At 49.3% G+C, this 20491-nt stretch overlaps 1 protein-coding gene across 1 annotated transcript in view; it reads left to right on the forward strand.

The window, feature by feature from the left end:
• Clmn (calmin) overlaps positions 1-20491 on the forward strand; it is a 98577-nt gene that overhangs the window by 43814 nt on the left and 34272 nt on the right. Inside the window, exon 2 of the mRNA XM_052185144.1 lies at positions 20113-20174. Within this exon, the coding sequence (XP_052041104.1) occupies positions 20113-20174 (62 nt within the window). The remainder of the gene's footprint in view (positions 1-20112; positions 20175-20491) is intronic.

Genomic DNA, 20491 nt, shown 5'->3' on the forward strand with positions numbered 1-20491 from the left:
CCTTGACTTTCATTTTTTCAGATGTGATACCCAGGCACCCACAGGGTCCCACCTGGGAAACGTGTCACTCAGGGCAGTGGCGAGTCCCTTCCTCAGCTCCTTTCTTCTCTCCGATCCTAGTGGTTGTGGTTCCTGTAGGTGTGCTGCCTGGGAAGGTTTGTGTCCAGGGATTGGGCTGGAGTTAGCCACTGTCGTGGTTCAGAATGATACCACATACCACCTTCATTTCTGGCCCTATTGAGAGGTTCCTGGCATCAGCCTCAGCTAACTGATGTTTTTTAGAATAACTGAAAGTTGCATCTCACTGCCATGATTCCTCATAGAGAAGGGAGACAGTTCTATCCAGTCAAAGCGACTGCACGGAGCAGAGGCAGGGAGGGGCCCGACAGAGACCTGCCAGGTCTCCTCCTAACGAGGCAGGTATACTGGACTTCCGCCATCAACACGTGACAGCAGGGTACCAGCAGCTGAGGAGGCTCGCTGGAAGTTGTTATCACTGCCTCTAAGGCTTGCTTGACAGACTGACTGTCTCTCCAGACCCACCAAGACTATGACACAAAGCCTCCATCCTCGGTCACATCCTTGGTTGATCTTTCTGGAATGGCCAGTCGCCCTACGCATCCGTGTGAGCAGCCACCCAAAGAGGCAACTTCTCGTTGGATGTGACTCAGATTGGCCAGGGTGGAGACCCAGCATCTCTTTGAGAAATACCCACTTCTTCATCACCCAGATAGGTTGAAGGGACAGCCTTTGGTTGGATGAGAGCTGTACAGGCAACGGCGAGGTTCAGGGCAGGGCCAATCACTCTCCATATTCAGCTCTGAGCCCTTTGTAGGCCCCAGCTCTCACTCTGCCCCTATGACTATTCCCTGAAGCTCGAGGATATCATTAGCACTGCCGGGACCTTGAGGGGAAGCAACCCGCCAACCATCACAGAGCCAGCCAGGGGTGGCAGCAAGGCCACCCGGTTCCAGAATGCCCGCTCTTTTGACCCCTTTCTCACACCTGCCTGATTTGCTTGTTAAACTTTAAAAAACATTAATTAGTGGCCACAGCACGTCAGATGGCCTGCTCAGCACCCCTGGAGTTCCTTTGGTAATTTCCGGTCCCTCCAAGAAGGAAGGACCACCCTGAGTCCACAGGTCTTGGGTCTCATGGCCATCATTGCCTAGGGCTTGAAGGAGGAGAAAGGCGGCCAGAGAACAGGCTGTAGGGAAGTTATTTTTCAATCAAGTCGGGCTTTGCCTTGCTAATCCTTCTCCACTGCAGGGGCCAAGGGCAGACAGCTCGGTCCCAGCATGGGGACAGCCTTGGCCCTGAGATTGGGACCTCCCCCCCCCCAATCTGACAATAAACAGAAGAATGTGTCTCAAAAGACACCCAGCTGCTCCTAATGTAACTGAAAAGTAGAAAGAGAGACTGTCAGCCAGGAGAAGCCCAGGATCCTCTGGGCGACACCAATCCCTCCAACAACTGGGAATCTCTCCAAGACCTCGTGAATAGTCTTTCCCTGTGTGGGCTGGGCGCTAAATTCCCTTCCAGGTCCAAGCCTTGCTTTCTTCGTATGTGACATGGAGATCATAGCACTCATCTCAGATGGGCTATAGCTGGGGCTATAGCTTAGTGGTAGAGCGTTTGCCTAGTGTGTGTGTGAGGCTCTAGGTTCAATCCCTATCACTATAGAAAAAAGAAATACAAATGCACATGGTATGCTTAAAACACATTTCCCACACATACCTCCACAGTACACACAACTTAAATACACATTCTGGGTTCCATATCTGAAGCTCTTAGAGCATTTGAGTTTACATTCAAGGTCCCCTTTATTATAGATGAGTTCTGTTTATGAAAATGAAGATATTCCGAACGAAAGAAGCTTAGAACAAATGTTCTTTAAAGAGTGCAAAGAAAGACTGGGCAGGGGTCGGCTCAGGGGCAAAGTCCTTGACAGGAAGGACTTTGGCAGGAGAACCCAAGTTCAATCCATCAGATGCGCGTTTTATTTAAAAAAAAAAAAATGACAGGTATGGTGGAGTGCATTTGTCATCCCTGTGTTAGGGCAAAGAGACGTGATCCTTGGGCCAGTGTGGCCATATTGCTGAGTCCCAGGTAGAAGTGAGAAGCATGTCTTAAAACAAAGCAAAAAAAAGAAAAAAGAAAAGAAAAAAGAAAAAAAGAAAGAAATAAAAGAAAACCCACTCTAACCCCCCAAAAAAGGTAGAAAATCATCTGAGGAACAACACCTAATGTTGACCCCTGACTGCCACACATGTGCACATATGCATGTGCATACAGATATGCATATGTACAATACACACACGTGTACACACATATACTCACCAATGCACACGCATATGCATATGTACCAATTCACACATGTATACACTTATATGCATAATACACACATGTGTATACACACACATATATGCACCAATGCACACACACATGCATACACATATAGACATATGCATAAATGCACACACATGCACACATACATACACATACGCATGTGCACCAATGCATACATGTATATATGAATACACAAATGCATGTACACCAATGCATAAACATGTATACACACATACACATATGCACCGATATACACGTGTATACACAGCTACACACATATATACATGCACCAATGAACACACATGTATACACACATAGACATATACACCAATGCACAAACATGTATACATACATATATGCATGTGCACCAATGCACACACATATATCCACACATACACATATACATGCATTTTTATAAAAACAGTGAAAAGCCTACTTAAGTAGAAAGCAAGTCCCGTTTTACTCTGTCTATTTGCTGGGGTGGCTCTGAGAATATGCGAGTCATTTTCCCAGTGGAATAATGTGATTCCATCCACAAAATGTGAGACGGCGGAAGTGTTTTATCATCACCCTCTGAAGCCCAAGATGATATTGGCTGGGGTCTTCACCTCCTTTCCTGACACGAGATGAGCTCATTCATTGTGCATACCGAATGCACAAGCCTCGCCACATGCTAAACAGCAAGTAACATTTAGGAATCTAGAGGTCAGAGGTGACGCTTGGTTTCCCGGGGTCCCTCGAACAGATTTCCTGTGCTGTCTCTGAGGACTAGCCGCTAATGCCTTTTCAAGGTCTCCCGGTCCTTGTCACCTCGCCTGGTGCCTGTCCTTGCTATCCCGCCCCACCTGCTTATTCCCATACAAACCCTGGGTCATGGTTGCGTGTTGCTGGCTTAGCCCCCTGTTTCTTGAGGCCTCCAAGCAATATCCAGGATTTACGAGTCCTGTGCATGAGAGATCTTCCTTCCTTCCTTCCTTCCTTCCTTCCTTCCTTCCTTCCTTCCTTCCTTCTATCGTTCTTTGCTTTCAAGGCTGGAGACAAGCTATCTGGTGTCAGAGGGTGACCTGTAGCATTTTAGAACCTGGGCCGCTCCCCACCCCTGGGCTGTCCAGGATTTGTCATTGTTTGTATCTGGCTTTCAGCTCAATATTTGCTGAAGCTGCTGACATTTTGAGCAGACTATAGTTGTTGTGCAGACTTAAAAAGAGAGACAACATTCCTGACAGCCTGTTGCCTGTGGCTGGTCTGCTGAATTGTCTTGCCTTCCTTTCTTAACTTTTTGAGGAAAAAAAGAAAGAAAACTAATCAAAGCAGGTATGAGGATTTTATAAATAATAAAGGGTTAGAGAAATGTAAGGGCCCATGGACACATGTGCATCAAAATGCTTATTACTGGGCCATTAGTAGCAGCAAGGGGCACTGGTGTAAATATCCAGCCATAAGGACCCAGGGCTGGTTTGAGTTCTGTCCTTAGTCACAAATGATAAACTTGTAACAGTGTCAGGGGTCTCTCTTGTGTCTCTCTTGGTATCCAGTTGTTAAGTTACAAAACACAGTGGCTTCTTCAGAGAGTGATGGTGTCATGGCAGAGTCCCCAGATGAGGAGCCTGGGACCAGTGCTGGCACTTAGTAGGGCTGCAGAGGGACTAGCTGCTTTCTTCTTGGTCATCCTTAGTGATTACTGCTGGGTTTTCCATCTTCTGAGTTCCACTATAGGAAGGCCAAGGTTAGAGGAAAAGATGTAAAGTGTTCTCAGATCTCTCTGTAAAGAACATTCCAGGAAACCCCTTGCCTTCATTCCAGGAAACCCTTTGCCTTCATTTGCATGTTCACTTTATTGGCTGAACTTTGTCATGAGTTCAGCTCCGCAAGGGAGGCTGGGAAATGCTTTAAAACCCAAGAAGATTGCAGATGCAAAGTTGGGATTCTGTTAGGAACAGGAAGGAGATGGCCACGGGTATCAGAACAGCCACAGCCCACGCCATCACCTCCCCAGCATCCTGGGTACCCCTCACCCCTACCCCCTACCCCCCCCCCCCTGCTCAGACCTGGTTATGTTTCTCCCTGAAGAGAATAACAGAAGGCTTCGCTCTGGGGTTGCAGCCAGGGCTAAGCCCAGCTCACGAGAGATTGGGCCAGCTTCCCCTGCTAGGTTGGAATGTGCCTGGTTTTTCAGGATTACATACTTGATTAAAAGCTGAAGTCATTCGCTGTGCTTACAAGGTCAAAGAAAGTCCCAGGGCGACCATAACACAGTCACGAAGAGGTAGCGAGATAAACCATTCAGGAAGGGTAAGAGAGAGACCCAGGTGGAGGATCCCACTACATATGTGATGACAGAGTAGTCAAAATAAGGAACATGTGCTACATACATGTCCTCATACACACACACACACACACACACACACACAGTACTCAAGCAAGCTAGCAATAAAGCAAGTGTCCCTCCCCCAGGCCTCTCTGCATTAAAATCTCCTAGGAAAATATCTCCCGTATGACAGTGTCTGAGCCCTGAATCTGGGACTTTTTTTTTTTTTCAAAGATTTATTTATTATTATACGTAAGTACACTATAGCTGTCTTCAGACACACCAGAAGAGGGCATCAGATCTCATTACGGATGGTTGTGAGCCACCATGTGGTTGCTGGGATTTGAACTGAGGACCTTCAGAAGAGCAGTCAGTGCTCTTAACCGCTTGAGCCATCTCACCAGCCTGAATCTGGGACTCTTGCCTTTGCAGAATTGGCTGAAATAGTTTGAATAGCTGATAACACGGGGACTAGAAACCAGCATCCCTTGCAGAGGGACCCATCAATGTGACAGGTGGCTCTCTGCTGGGTGTGACAACCTAGTTATGAAGGACTTGGATGGTTTTGAGTTCATGGGGCTGGAGAGGGACAGTGAGGTAGGAGGTATTGCATAATGGCTAGAGACGTGAGCTTTGGAGTCCACCTGGGTTCAGAACCTGCTTCTGTCATTCATTAACTGGGTGACCTTGTTTCTCCCTGCCTCGGTTGGCATGGTTTCAAAGTGGTGTCCAGAATACTCCCGTCAAAGGCTCTTTAACTTTTGTTGCTTGATTTAAATCTCCTAATGTTGACATTTACATATCCTGGGTCTTTGTTACAGTCGCAAGCCCTCAGACTGCAGCTGCTCATTTTGGGGTGACCTGAGACGGGATCTAGGAAGGACCTCGCTTTGCAGACTCTGCACCCCTCTTATACTATGGTCCCTGCAAACCCGAAGCCGGGGGGGGGGGGGGGGGGGGGGCGTGGGCGTGGCAGGGGCGTGGTCAGGACAGTGGCAATAGGCCAGAGCAGGGGTCTGTTTGCAGGCTTCTCATGGTCCCTTCCCTCTTCCTTTCTCTTGCTTGCATCCTTCTTGGTCTCTCTGTGGTCCATAGGATGGCGAGTGGCCTCCGCACCACCCCTCTGTGCCAGAGATCTGCCAGGTAGAGCCAGACTGAAACCACTGCTTCATCTGAGTGCCCTAGGCACGTTCTCAGGCTTGATCTTGATCTAGTGATCGAAGCTTCTGGAAACCCACTCTCTTCTGCATGGATCATGACAAGAAAGGGTGATCCCCGTCTGTCCCACCCACCATGATGACACCTGTCTCCTAGAATAGCCAGCTTAGGGGAGAAGGTGTGAGGAACACAGCACTGACCCCACAGTGAGCCCAGAGTACACCATAGCCTCAGCAACCAAAGGCCAAGAGAATGCTAGCGTCGCAAGCGGCTTCGTGCACAACACTGCTTGGAGGCAGGGCACCCTTTCTCCAGGAGGACAGCCATTTATTGGAGATCTATGCACAGACTCCAGAGCCTGGGTCAGAAGCCGCACCTGGCCACTGCTGCAGAAGGCCAGCACTCCCTGAGGCTGGGCGAGGAAGAATCCCTTCATGGTGGCTCAGTACCTAGGATAGCACCTTAGAGGACTTCAGTGCTAGCTGAGAGACTCCCAGTGATGTAACAGCCGTGGTCCTTCACTCAGCTGAGGATAATCAGAAGCCCACCGCCTTGGGCCACATGTAGCGGCGCACACCTATTACTCTAACACCTTGGGGGTTAAGACAGGAAGACTGGCGAGTTTGAGGCCAGCCTGGGCTACACAGTGAAATCAAGGCTGGCTTTGGTTATAGAGTATGGCTATCTCAAGAAATCAAAATGTAGCAGTAGAGGAGGAGGAGGAGGGAGGAGGAGTTGTAGCAGCTACAGAGCTGGGCCCAGCACCGGCTCCTGTCCTCCTCTGCCTCTGCCTGGGATTGTTACCCGCCTCCCTACCAGCCGAGACGTGGTGTGAGCTGTGTGCCTCTGCCCAGGATTGGCAACCTGAGAGGGCCTCACTCCAGAAGGGATATGCTGCTATGGCCTGTGAACATTGGCTTCTGTGGCAGGGCTGCCTCTCGTCAGGCAGCCGTGTCTTGTGCTAATTAATGTAAGATCTTGTCGTCCCAGCCAGAGGAGAATGTGAAGCTCTGTGACACTCCTCACCTTCCTGTCACAGTGTGCAGTCTTCATATTCACACTGTCACTTTCTGTTGCGGGCAGGGGAGTGCTGTGTCAGCTTGTCATCCCTGTCCTTATACTCTGAATGGACCTGTTCTGCCTGCACTGCCCACCCTCCCTCCCTCGTCCCCCTCCAGGCCTGCTGTCCTAGATACAAACTTGTCTCATGTGCCTGACACTTCCCCAGTTTTAGCACCTGACGCCCTGCTGGGATTCCCTTAGTCCTGTGTGGACAGGGACAGCGGGTCACCTTCATGGCTGTGGGAGAACACTGATATTTGAGAGGGACTTGTGGATCTCATTAAAGGCAGAGATGGGCTTTAAGATGCAAATTAAGGTTATGTGTCTGTTCGAGAAAACACAAGGTTGTGTGTTTAATCTCCATTTTTAAGTGTGCTTGGAATGCAGAGGTCATGCTGATTCTCGTCTTCGGGTCTTGGAGCTCTGCTCGTGAGTTATAGCTCATCAGGATAGCCTTTCTTCTAAGATTGCACCTGTGACACAGGTCCTTCTGGAAGGACCCATATTGACACACTCGCTCCGAACAGGAGCTCAAGCAAGCAGCCTGGGCACGGTCCCTTCCTGGAGAGGGTGACAAACCAGACTGCCATCCTTCCAGCTGAGACTCAGTGTCCCTGTTCACAGGGGAACTTGTCTGAGGTTGCACAGGTATGGCTCCTGCCTTCCTCGCCCCAGCTGTGACACGGTGGCTTTCCTCTTCTTAGTGGGTTCCAGAGGGCACTGCCGTTGTGGTATCTGCTCTCTCTTAGCCTTTGTAGGGCAGAGTAGTGATGTCTAGAAATGGCATGCCTTCTGCCTGACTCCATCCTGCTGACCAGAGCTCAACCATGTGACCCCACCACCCACCTGCATGGGAGGCTGGGAAGTGGGGGGTGTCCCACAGGGAAAAGGAGATGGCTCTGACAGAGTTTACAGAGTAGTCTTTGCCACCACATAGGCCATCAGCCACCCACTTTGCACTCTGTAAGGAGCAGTGCAAGCCTCTCCCCCATCCGTGGTCCTCCCTCTGGTTTCCAAAGCAAGATTCTGTAAGGACACCATATTTTATATAGAAAAGTCTGGCCTCACATGAACTTGGTTTGAGTGGAATTACAGAAGTGTATATGTGTGTGTGTGTGAGACTGTGTGCACACATGCATATATGTACATGTATGTAATAATGTGTGTGAATGAGTATATGTGTATGTGAGTGTGTGCACGTATTGTGCACATGTATGTGACCATGTGTGTGAATGCATAAGTGTGAGTGTATGCATGTGTGTGTACACATGTTTGAGTATGCTTGTGTGTGTGTATGGATATGGATGCGGACATGTATGTAGCACATTCTGACGGTTAGAGGGCAGCTTCCGGCACTGGGCTTTCTCTGAGGCAGGGTTTTCCTTTGTTATTCTCAGCTGCCTGTGGCAGATTTCAGGCCCTTAGACTTCTGGGAAATCTGCCGTGCCTCTCATCTCCTTATGGGAGCATTGGGATTACAGACACATGGTATCATGGCTACTTTACATAGGAGCTGGGGATTGAACTCAGGTCCTCATGCGTGTGTGGGGTGCACTTTACCCCTTAGCCATTTTCTCTGCCCCATACTTTTTGGTGTGTGAGGTTTATCAGGGCTTTAAATGCATTGGTCATAAATATACTCCATATGTCCTGAACTTACCACGAGGCATTTTAGTGAGCACTCTGCAGGATATAGTTTGGAAAACACTGGTCTAGAAGTTTCTCATTTTTATGGAAACATTGGCTTGAAAAAAAATTTGCCTAAGTTTGTGGTTTCACCAACTTCAACCCTTTGGTAGATCGTTGTGTCAGAGGCCCAGAGATGAGTCTTTATAGGATGTGAATGAGAAATCTGTTGCTGTGGCAAAATACTTGAGAAAAACATCTGAAGAGTGAAGCCAGGTTTCTCTGCTCTGTCGGAGGTCAGAGGTCATGGAAGTCAGAGTTCATGGTATGGATCCGACATGATGCTTTGGACCTGTGGGGAGGCAGAATTTCACGGCAGGATCATGTGATGGAGAAAAACCACCCACTCCGGGGTAGCCAGAAAGCAAAAAGAAAGAGAAAAGGGTTGAGGTTCCAGTTTTTTCCTTAAGAACTTGTCTTCAGTGACTCTGCTTCCTCCAAGGCCCTGCTTCCTCCTAAAGAGCCTGTCTCTCCTCAGTGCCATCATCAGCTGGCACCAAGCTTTGCGTGCTTTGGGCGGACAAATAAAAGCAAACCATAGCGTTCTTCTCTCTCTTCCCTCTTTCCTTCCTGGCACCTTCCATCCCATACTCTTCCCTCTTCCTCTCCTCTTCTCCCTCCTCCCCCTCCTCCTCTCCCTCCTCCACCTTCTCCTTTCCCTCTTCTCCCTCTCCCTCCTCCTCTCCCTCCTCTTCTTCCTCCCTCTCCTTCTCTCCAGCCTCCCCCACTCCTCCTCCTCCTCTTCATTCACTCTATTGAGAAAGCATCTCACTCCGTAGCCTTCCATTTGTGACTCTCCTGCCTCAGCATCCTGGGTGCTGGACTCACGGAAGTGAGCTGATCCTCCCAGCCAGTCTCTCTTTTGAAACCTGGCAAAGAGAGCCTATGAGGATGGGACCCATGTCTTATTATTTACAGTTGAGTATAGTCCCTGCCTCTGCTTCCTATGTGACTTTAGGCTGTACACTACCACTCGTGCCTTCCTGGGTCATAGCTGGACACTTTGGGGCAGTCTGCCTGCACTGGGCCCAGAGCCCGGGCCTGCCCATCTGGCCAAATGTAAAATCTCTGTTTGTCTGCTTACAGTTTTATGGCTGGCTGGAGGCACTGGCCATAAATCAAGGTGGTTTGAGAGTTAATGTTGAGCTTAGACAGAATCACTCTCAGGGAAAACTGGAGTGGGTTTTTTATTTGAGCTACAGGCACTGGTCCTATATATATATATAGCTTAAAATTTAATTTGGTGTGTAATTGGGACTAGCTCTTTGGAGCCCTGGGTTATGTGTTTTGGAGCAGCTGAGAAACAGGGGTGAGGTGGGGTAGGACATGGTATGTTAATTGGTGGCCTCTGGGACCTGAGAGAGAACGGGATCTAAGTCCCCAGTTAGAATGAGCTTGGCAGTTTTATTTGAGTCTGAGGGGGCATGTGCTACAGAGACCACTGGTTTGTACCAACCGGAGCAGGTCATTCTCTGCTCTGTTGCCTGTGGCTACTGTCCCCAGCATGCAGGACGAATGGAAGATAGAAAGGAGCAGAGCATCCTGGGAGGGTGTGTGAGCTTGCCTGCAGGCGCTTGCCTGCACCCCTGTCTGTAGTATTTCTGTGCTGCTTGGCCTGTGGTCCCTACGAGGGTTTCACATTTTATTACCAGTCTCGATAAAAGGGACTTGGGTCAAAGCAAATATTCATGGAGAGAAAAAAAAAGGAAATGAAATGCAAAATCATGACTGGTGAGCAACCACACAGAGGCCTGACTTTAATACTGCCAGAGCCATTGTGGGGAGCGGTCCCCAAGAGTCGGAACCGAAGGACGTTGCCCTGGTATTCCCAGAGCCTGGCCTCTCTCCTGTTTAAAAAGAAATTGCCATTTAATTTGTTTCTGAGTTTTATTTCTCAAGTGAACCAGCATGGGGCCCTGTAATGAGGCTGTGTTTCTGGGAGGTGTTGAAAGACGGGAAGAGGAGGAAACCACGGAGCAAGGTAGGGTCTCATCTGGCGCGGGTGTGGACCTCTTCAAGGGGTATGGGCTCTCGAGGAGCCCTGGCAAGCCCAGGCGAGGACGCAGAGCTGCTATGGGCTGATGCTCATGAGCTGCAAGGGCCCGGAGTTCCCATTGTGCCGCATTGTGGCCCCCAGCAAACCAGGCAAACAGCTCAAGAGACAGAAGCAAACCGGAGTCAAGGAATTAAGTGTGTTTGGAGTGAGCCAAGGATAGCCTAGGGACAGGAGGGTCTGAGCATCTCAGGGTCTCAGATGCAGTCGTGCATCGGTGATAAGGGGCTTGGTTTCATGAGGCCCATGGGTACCAAAGCTCAAGTCCCTTGTATAAGGTGGCCTAGTGTTCCCAAGGACAAATGCATCCTCAGGTTCTTTGACCAGCTCTAGATGGCATGTAGACCTTAGCACCCTATCTGCGGTCATTTTACTGTATTGTTGTGGAGACAAGAAAAAGACGCCTGTTCGTGTTCAGGGTGGATGGAATTTTAAAAATATCTGTTTTTTAAAATGTGATTGAATCCAAGAATGCAGAAACAGAAAATCGAACTGCGTGTACGTATAGGTAAGAGATTTCTAGTCCGGGAAGCATCAGAGAAAACCTGGTGATTGTCTCTGACAGGGAAAATCTCTGTTACCTGGTGCTGAGCCAACTTTTTTGCACAGGATAAAGCCATTTGTGGCAAGCAGTGGCTGTGGGTGCAGGAGTAGGCAGAGCAGTGTCCCACCACCCTGCCTTTCCTGGCCTTTCAGATGTTGAAGAGTGGCAGAGAGGTCTTGACTTCCAAATTGCCCTCCTACGAGCTCGCCGCCGCTCTCCGCCCTGGCTGCCAACTCATTTTATAAAGATATCCGTGGGCTCATGATGATGGGTAAAGGAAGGCCAGCCCTAAGGAATGTTTCTGTCTTAGCCTGATGCTGCCACCTGGGGGACTGAGGAGTTCATTTACTCGAGTGTCTTTGGTGCACCTGACATGCGTAGGCAGTATCATTTCCCAGCAGCCCTTGGAAGGAAACGTTGTCTCGATAGACAACAGCCTCTAATTGTCCAAGGTGTCCCACAGCAGCGACACTGTGTGTTTGCATCATCTATGTCCCCAGCCCTTTACTGGGATCCCATTCAAGTCTTGCCCTAACAGGCCCATCTTGCTTTCTGTTACCTGCTTGCAACCCTCCCCCTTACATAACAAGGGGCTTCATTGCCAGGATGGGGTGAAGCTCTCGGTGGTGTTATAAGGACACAGAGCTAATGTATTTGATGCTTCCAACTTCCTGAAGTAAGCTTTATGGCCCTATTGCACCGACTGGGAAACAGAGGCCATGGGGCAGATCTGACTTCGTCCAAGGTCACTTGGAAGGGACAGAGTCTTCCCACACTTGCTTCAAAGCACCTGTGCTGTACTGGTGCAGGTCTGGGATGGGAAGTCACCTCAGAGCAATACCCCGACCCAGGGCTTGCTCCCACAGCTCTGCTGACATTATGGGCCCAGCAAGTCTATGCTGGGGAGGTTGTCCTGGGCATCATGGGATATGGAGCAGCCCTTGGCCATGAGACATGCCAGCAGCATGCCCTCAGTTGTTAGAATCAAAGTTACCTCCAAGCCGGTGGTAGTGGCACACACCTGTGATCCCAGTACTCTGGGAGGCAGAGGCAGACGGATTTCTGAGTTCGAGGCCAGCCTGGTCTAACAGCGTGAGTTCCAGGACAGCCAGGGCTATACAGAGAAACCCTGTCTCGAAAAAACCAAATCCAAAAATCCAAAAAAATAAAAATAAGTAAGTAAATAAATAAATAAATAAATAAATAAATAAATAAATAAAGGTTACCTCCAGACATTGTCCCGTGTTTCTGGGAGTAGTCGCCTTGGTTGATCAGAGGAACCGAGAATCACACCTGAAGGATTCTAAACCTTATCCAATGTTCCTGCCCATGGGCATGGCTGAGGGACACCATCAGAGAGGAGGCCAAACTTGGTGAGGAGCTGGAGCCCTGTAGGTTTTGTGAGTGTGTACCAGAACGTCCACAAATGTGGAGTAGAGGCAGAGGTGAAATCAGCCTGGAGCCAAGGTAGGCTCGGTTCAAGTGGCCACTGCAAATCAGCTGCCCGAGCATCCCAGGCCTTTTCTGTGACCTGGGGAGTTCCAGGGCAGATTTATAGAACATGTGGACTTGTAGATGAGAGGAACCATGGCCTCTACCACCAGCTACCTTTAACAAAACAATTTCACCACAGGGCAGGCTCCACAGTCCCACCTGTGGTCCTCCACAGCAGCGTCTGTGCCAGAGGCAAAGCTGGTTGTGTCTTCCAAGCGGGACTACAGGTCTTTCCTCTGGACTCTGTCCTGTGCCAGCCCCGGTCAGTTCCCTCAGTTCCTTCCATTTAGGTTGCTCAGGACATCAGTGGAGCAAGGACTTTATAGCTAGTGCCCTTTGCCGTCTCCCTTCTGCCCAACAGTGCCTCTGGCCTCAAAGCTTGTCTTCCCACAAATATTTGGATCCATAGCCACCCCAGTCCAGGAACCTCTCAGGGACTCAACCTCGTCCCAGTCCCAGGAATTCAGCAATAAAGACTTCAGGAGAGCTCAGGGGCGCAAGTGAAAGTGCCTCCTGCCTGGTGCTTCCAAGCCGCTCTCTGCAGGCTGTTCTCACTGAATTGGCTTAAATGATAATTAAGCCCGAGTTTATGGTTATGGGCCTGAGGAGCCATGGATGGTTCGTAACCTGTGGGTCACGACCCCCTCAGCAAACCTCCATCTCCAAAACTATTTGCATGACGATTCATAACAGTAGCAAGATTATAGTTACAAAGTAGCAACGAAAATAAGTTTATGGTTAGGGGTCGCCACTACACAAGGAACTGTATTGAAGGGTCGCAGCCTTAGGAAGGTTGAGAACCACTGCCTTAGGAGCTATGATAAAACTTACCAGGCTTTAAACTTCTGGGCCTTCCCCACCAGCCTAGCATACCTGTTGGCATTCTCTGTATCACCTGTGGCTCTCTCTTTTTCCAAGATGCGGGGTCTCTCACCACTGAGCAGGTAAGGTGCAGATTCCCAGGCCCCTTCCTCAGAGCATAAACTTGAAGGTCTTGAACAGGGTTTGGGGACGTAACTCAGTTGTCAGACTGCTTGCCAAGCGTGCATGAAACCCTGGGTCCTGTCTCTAGCATCACGGATATCAGGCAAGGCAGTGAAAGTCCGTTTCCTCGGTTCAAGGTTATCCCGAGCTACATAAGGAGGTCAAGGCCAACTGGGGATCTGTTAGAACCCTGTCTCAAAAGAAAGTCTTGGGCTAGAGAGATGGCCCAGTGGTTATGAGTGCTTGCTGCTCTTAACACGGGACCATAGTTTGGTTTCCAATACTCAAGTCTCAGTTGCCAGCTCCGGCTCCAGGGCAGCTGATGTCTGTCCTCTTCTGAGCGCACAAGCACTTACATGTACTATGCATTTAAAACATGATGTCTTTCTAAAAGAATTTTGAATGGAGCTCAGAAATGAGTATTCGAACCATCACTCTGGGGAATCTGTCAGTGAGTACGAACCGTATTTTGAGAAACCGAGTCACCCCTGATCACACTGATCACGTGGAAATTATTTGAGCGAGGATTTCTGTGTTCTCTGTGTGTGCACACCGCATACTTCTATGTATGTTTTCTCTGAGCATAATGAAGTTTAAAGAGATTTTAATTTTCTCTGTGCTTTTTAAATTTCATAATGATGGTATAATTTCAGTCGTATAATTTTTTAAATGAGTACCAAAAGCCATTAGATTTCCCCCCTGGGCTGGAAAGAACAGAAGTATTACAGAGAAAAGACTATATTTGAAGTAAAATTTGGAGAAATATGACCATAGAGACAGAAGACCACAAGTTTGAAGGAGTCTTTGTTTTAATTATTTCTTTTATTTTTTGAGATTAATGTAATTACATCATTTCCCGTTCCCTTTCCTCCCTCCAAGCCCTCTCATATATACCCTACTTCTTTCTTTCAAATTCATAGTCTTTTTTCCTCATTGTTGTTGCATACATATATTTATACACACATAGAGAGAGACAGACAGAGAGAGAGAGAGAGAGAGAGAGAGAGAGAGAGAGAGAGAAGAGGAGGAGGAAAAGGAGGAGGAGGAGGAGGAGGAGAAGGAAGAGGAAGAGATGTTCCTGAACTTGTAAGACAGCCAACTTTCCTGTCAATACAGTGTGGCTCGCATATAGGTTCTCAAGATTGACCATGTAGCTGTAGGTAACCATTTGCCGAGCTCTTCCCCAGGGAGGAAGACTGTTTTCCTCCTCTGGGCTTTCCTTGTGTGTCTTTAGTTCTTTGTGAGAGTTGAGGCCTCCTGGGCTGTTCTCATCTCCCTCCCCCTGCCACCACATCCTTGTTAGCTCCTCTTTTGTTGTCCTTGTTCTACAAGGAGACTCCATGGGTGCAGCTTCTCACATTTCCAGGAGACACAATGTAACAGCAAACACCCACCGTCCTCCCAATCTTCATGCACCAACAACCTTCCTGGCCCCTCTTCTGCAGTGAGCTCCTCAGGGGCAGGAGCGTTTTGGAGAAGAACCACTGGGACTAGGTTCCACAGCTCTGCATCTTGATTGGTTGTGGTTTTCTGGAATGATCTCCATCCATGGCCAAGAGAGGTTTCCTTGGTCAGGGGTGAGGACTACACTTATATCTGAAGGAATCTCTTTTAACTCCCACAGTGTGTCCCTTCCTCTGAGGCTTCCAGCTTGTAAGCCTGCCCACCCCTAGGGGCCTGAAGAAGAGGGAAATAACCCACTTTCCATTTCCAGATAATCTTTTTTTTTCTCCCCCTCAAAGCCAGAGGCAGAATTGCACCTGGGAATTTGAGCCTGTGGACTGGGGCCTCCCCTGTCTCCTGCCCCTCCTTTGCCCAATCTTTGGGGTCCTGGGTCTGGCGTTCTCCCTCCATCACCACCACCGTCACCCCCACCCCCACCTGGTTTTCCTGCAGCCCCGCTGGCCAGGCAGAGCTAGGATGGCAATTTTACAGTGTTGTTAATACTTCATTGCTGCCCGCTCGGGGCCCTCAGCCACTCCGTGAGCTGGCCAGACCTCGCCAGGGAAACTGTTTCCTACACCTTTACAACGTGAGAGGAAAAAGGGGCCGTTGGATTTATGGAAACTATATAAAGTTTATGGAGTCTTGGCAGGCCAGAAGTAGGAATGCCTGCAGGAAGGGGGTGGGGGGGGCACATTTTGAAATGGAGACAGCTATGCAAGGGCAACGGGCCTCTGTCGAGACACTAGACAAAATCCCTGAGTTCAGGGTGTGCTGTGCGAGCCTGGGGCCAAGGAAGCTGGCCCGGAGACAGCAGCTGCCGGGGACGGGTGACCTCATACACTACCATAGCATGCTTCTGGGGGTGGACAGGGCTGTCCTCATTCTGTAGAGTGTGAACTTGTTGAAGGTTGTAGCCCGACATGAAGCAGTTGCGCTGGGCGGGCCAAGGTTCCCTCAGACTCCTCTGGGCACTGAGCGACGTGTCCTGGTTTTAAGCACTGAACATACGTTCTTCATACCTATTTCAGTTTGGAACTTGTGTGATTATTTGGAATCGTGTCTGACCATCTCCTGCTACCCCTCCTGTAGAAGATGATTTCTGCTAAGGTTTGCCCGCAGGTATTAGTGGAGACAGAAGCAAAAGCAACGTTGGAGTTGGTTCTGAATCAGCAGGGTTTAAATAAGCAGCCTTTGCTGTTAGGAGTCCCCTGTGTCCCACTTCTCCCACGGGACCCTAGAAGGACCCTATGGCATAGAAAGTCACCTGTCCCAATCTCTGTCATCCTGGGTATTTTTAAACAATTATCCCTTTCACTTGTACCTGGTGGTAACTTTCTTTCCCCCTTCCTACTTGTCTGTGAATTCTTGGAGCTCAGATTCCGTGAATGCTTAATTTTTTATTGCTGGTTTTGCCCACGGAGCCTGGCATTGCTCCAGTGTCTAGGAATCCTTGTGTAAATATCAACTGGGTGCATGGATGGGTGAGTGGTTGGATGGGTAGGTGGATGGATGTGTGGATGGATGGATGGATGTGTGGATGGGTAAGTGGATGCCATGTTAGACAGGTGGGGGTGGTAGATGGATAGACAGATGGAGGAGTGGTAAAGTCCTGGATGAATTGAGGACAGTGTGTGGTTGTGGATGGCTGGGTGGATGAGTAGATGGGTCGGGTACGTATCTTAATCAGGGTTTCTATTCCTGCACAAACATCATGATCAAGAAGCAAGTTGGGGAGGCAAGGGTTTATTTAGCTTACACTTCCACATTGTTGTTCATCACCAAAGGAAGTCAGGACTGGAACTCAAGCAGACAGTAAGCAGGAGGTGATGCAGAGGCCATGGAAGGATGTTTCTTACTGGCTTGCTTCCCCTGGCTTGCTCAGCTTGCTTTCTTATAGAACCCAAGACTACCAGCCCAGGGATGGCACCACCCACACCCCCCCCATCACTAATTGAGAAAATGCCTTACAGCTGAATCTCATGGAGGCACTTCCCCAACTGAAGCTCCTTCCTCTATGATAACTCCAGCCTGTGTCAAGTTGACACACAAAACTAAGCCAGTACAGCACGTGTAGACCAACAGACACTCACACCCACATTTACACCACCACGTGCAGTTAAGCTGTGAGTTCCCTTTCAGCCTCCTTACTAAATGCTTTTCTGTTTCAGGGGCTACACTTGGCTCTCTCTGAGGCCAGCTGGAGAAGCAAGCCTGGGTGTCTGAGTGTGTGTGTGTGTGTGTGTGTGTGTGTGTGTGTGTGTGTGTGTGTGTGTGTGTGTGTGTAAATACTTTACAATCCCCATAAACTTGTTTTAAGACAGGTGGGGGTGAAAGTATAAACTCGGGCAGCCTTTGGGGAGGGCAGTTTGGAAGTGGCTATTAAAATTTTAAATGTGCCTACCACTAAGACCCAGCAGCTCCACTCTGAGCTGTTGAGGATGAGAAGAAGCCTTCACAGGCTTGTGCACAAGGCTGTGTGCTGGGTGCTGGGTTCCGTGTGCTGGGTGCTGGGGTGCTGGGTGCTGGCGCAAGGCTGCTCGTTGGTCTGCCTCCTAATGATGGCAGATTAAAAGGAGTCACAGTGTCCATTGAGGAGGGGATAAGTAAATACCCTGGAAAACTCCCAGCCACCAAAGAGAACATGCTAGATCTGTGCCCAGAGATGGACAGCTCTCGACTGGTGCTTGAGATAGGATACTGCACACGTTCAGGAGTCCCTGGGACACAGCCATCTCAGCAAGTGTCTCCTTGTCCTAACTTTCCAATCAGTGTTTCCTGTCCTGCTCCAGGACGCACAGCCTGCTGGGATTACATCTTTCAATCTCCTGCCTGCTTGTCAGTGACTTTCTTTAGGGAAGGAGACAAATGCGAGGCGAAAAAGCAGTTACAAGCATAATTACTGTCTGCTGGCTCTTCAATTAAAAACCACGAAAGGCACGATATTAAAATCTGATTTATAGGCGCCACTATCTGCCTAACAGTGTGGCCAGGAGCCAAAAAAGCACTGCAGTCATTACGGAAAAGCAAAGCCTTTCTTCTCCAGCAACAGACAAATTTCGCTCTTACTTTCCTCTTGCTAAGGACAATGAATGAAATGCTTGCTGGCATCTACCGCACGTCCTTCTACTGAGCTGAAAGCCAGAACTTAGTAGTCTGGCAGTAACTTAGAAGTCGTCTGGCTCAGTACCTCGGGGAGGCTGAGAGGCATGGTGTCTGGATACCATAGGCCAAGATGCATCAAGATAGAGATTCTGGTGCTATGTCCCTCAGAGGAACACCATCTTGCTTTTGATGGGCCTGGGATAGACTACAGTGCTTAGGAGGGAGGGGAAGGAAGCATGGGGCATTTAGCTCTTTACTTATCTGTAAAGTGTGTGTGTGTGTGTGTGTGTGTGTGTACGTATTATGTCTCAGTGGTTGTGTATAAGACATGTGTGGTGCATGTGTACAAAACGTGTGTATGTATAAAATATTTGTGTGTGTGTGTGTGTGTGTGTACCCAACCAGGTGTGCACCCAGGTGTGCACATGTGGAGGCCAGAGGTGGTCAGCTGTCTCCCTCTATCACTGTCTACCCTATTGTTTGAAGCCAGGTCTCTCACTGAACCTGAGGTTTGCTGTACCATCTAGACTGGCTGGTTGGGAGCCCCTAGGATCCACCTTTCTCCGATTCCCCAGGCTGGGGTTGCAGGCATACCCTGCTGCACCTAGCTTTGACAGGGGCCCCGCGGAAGCGAACTCAGGTCTTCTTGCTTACAGAGCTTACAGAGGACACATTTTACCCACTGAGACATCTCTCCAGGCCCTGTTCGATGACTTTCTTCAAAGTCATTGTTGCGGTTACAGATTATCCTTGGGAGAGCTGGAATTTAACCTACACTTGTCATCTCCACTGCAACCACAGGGGATTCCAGGCTCTGCTTCTTGACCACTGGAAAGGCTGCTGGGTGCCTTCTAAATCCTGTTCTTATCATACTTAGCACAGTTACTCTTTATGGGGGTATTGTCAAGCTTGCTGCTTTATAAACACATAAATGTAATGGACAGATGGTGGTGGCCCCTCAATGGGCGCCTCTTATGTAGAGGCTCAGTGGGGAGTACTGTCCCCTGCAAGAAGGGATCCAGCCATGGTTCAGGGCTGTCCACTCACCACAGCTAGGCAGCGGGTGCCCGCAGGATCTTACATTCCTAGCTTTAAAAGTAAGAGCTACAAAGCTGGGCGTGGAGGCACATCCATAGACTTAACCCCAGCACTCTGGAGGCCGAGTCAGGAGGATCCTGAGTTGGAAGCGGTCCTAGACAATGTCGCAAGACCCTAGCTCAAAAACAACTGCAAAGAAAAACAACTGTGTTGCCCGTGATGTGCAGGACCCCAGGTTCCCTCTGTCAACCTGGGAGTGGACCCCCTCATTCTCAGCTTGCTGAGCAGAAGTGGGGGTGCAGGGAGAAAGGCCTGCATACAGGAAGGAGCTAGAAAGTGACTGGAAGTCTGACCCTAAGACTAGGAGATTATTTCTCCAACACCCAGCATGTCCCAGAGCTCCCATCCCAACCCCTGACCATTGGCTCCATCCTGTCCTGCCTCTCTGGAGGTACACTGGATTACTGACGTGCTCTACTGAGTCTGGCTTTACCTGGGTTCTAGGTATCCTCATTCTGGTGCTCACGCTGGTGTGGCAAGGGCTTTATCCACAGACCCATCTCACCATCCCATGGCCCTGTACCTCTCTCTACCTTAGGTGGCTGTGAGATCCACTGCCTTGTGTGACTTTTGTACTTAAAGCCAGGTGATCAGACATTCACTGTTTTCATGAGGTGCCTAGAAGCCCACACTTGAGCTAGAAAACTGGGATCCGGTGCTACATAAACCTCTGGTGACTCCCTTTCGAGAGAGTTCTGCTCGCTCATGATGGGGACCCTGCGGGGCTCAGTCTGCCATCTGACTACACGGAATTTCCCTGGGAAGGGAGGGCAGGATTTTGCCCGTGTTTCTTCAGTGCCCTGGTTAATGTCATTTCTTTTTTTACAGTGGAGAGGGAAAACGTGCAGAAGAGGACTTTCACACGATGGATAAACCTACACCTCGAAAAGGCAAGTAGGAGTCTGGGGACTGGTGAGGGATACATTTACCTATATTCGCATGCGGCTACTGGATGGTTCTGTATGGTGGCCGGGAGGAGACATGGCTCTCTCTCTGTCTCTCCCTCTGTTTCTGTGTGTGTGTGTGTGTGTGTGTGAGTGTGTGTGTGTGTGTGTGTGTGTGTGTGTGTGTGTGAGAGAGAGAGAGAGAGAGAGAGAGAGAGAGAGAGAGAGAGGTGAATTTCTGTAGTGTATACTGCTGTGCATATATGGACATGTCTGTGTTCATCATGTAAGTGTTTATGCATGTAAGTGTTCATGTATGTAAG

Source organism: Apodemus sylvaticus, chromosome 6 (genome assembly GCF_947179515.1).
Source record: "Apodemus sylvaticus chromosome 6, mApoSyl1.1, whole genome shotgun sequence".
Lineage (NCBI taxonomy): Eukaryota > Metazoa > Chordata > Mammalia > Rodentia > Muridae > Apodemus > Apodemus sylvaticus.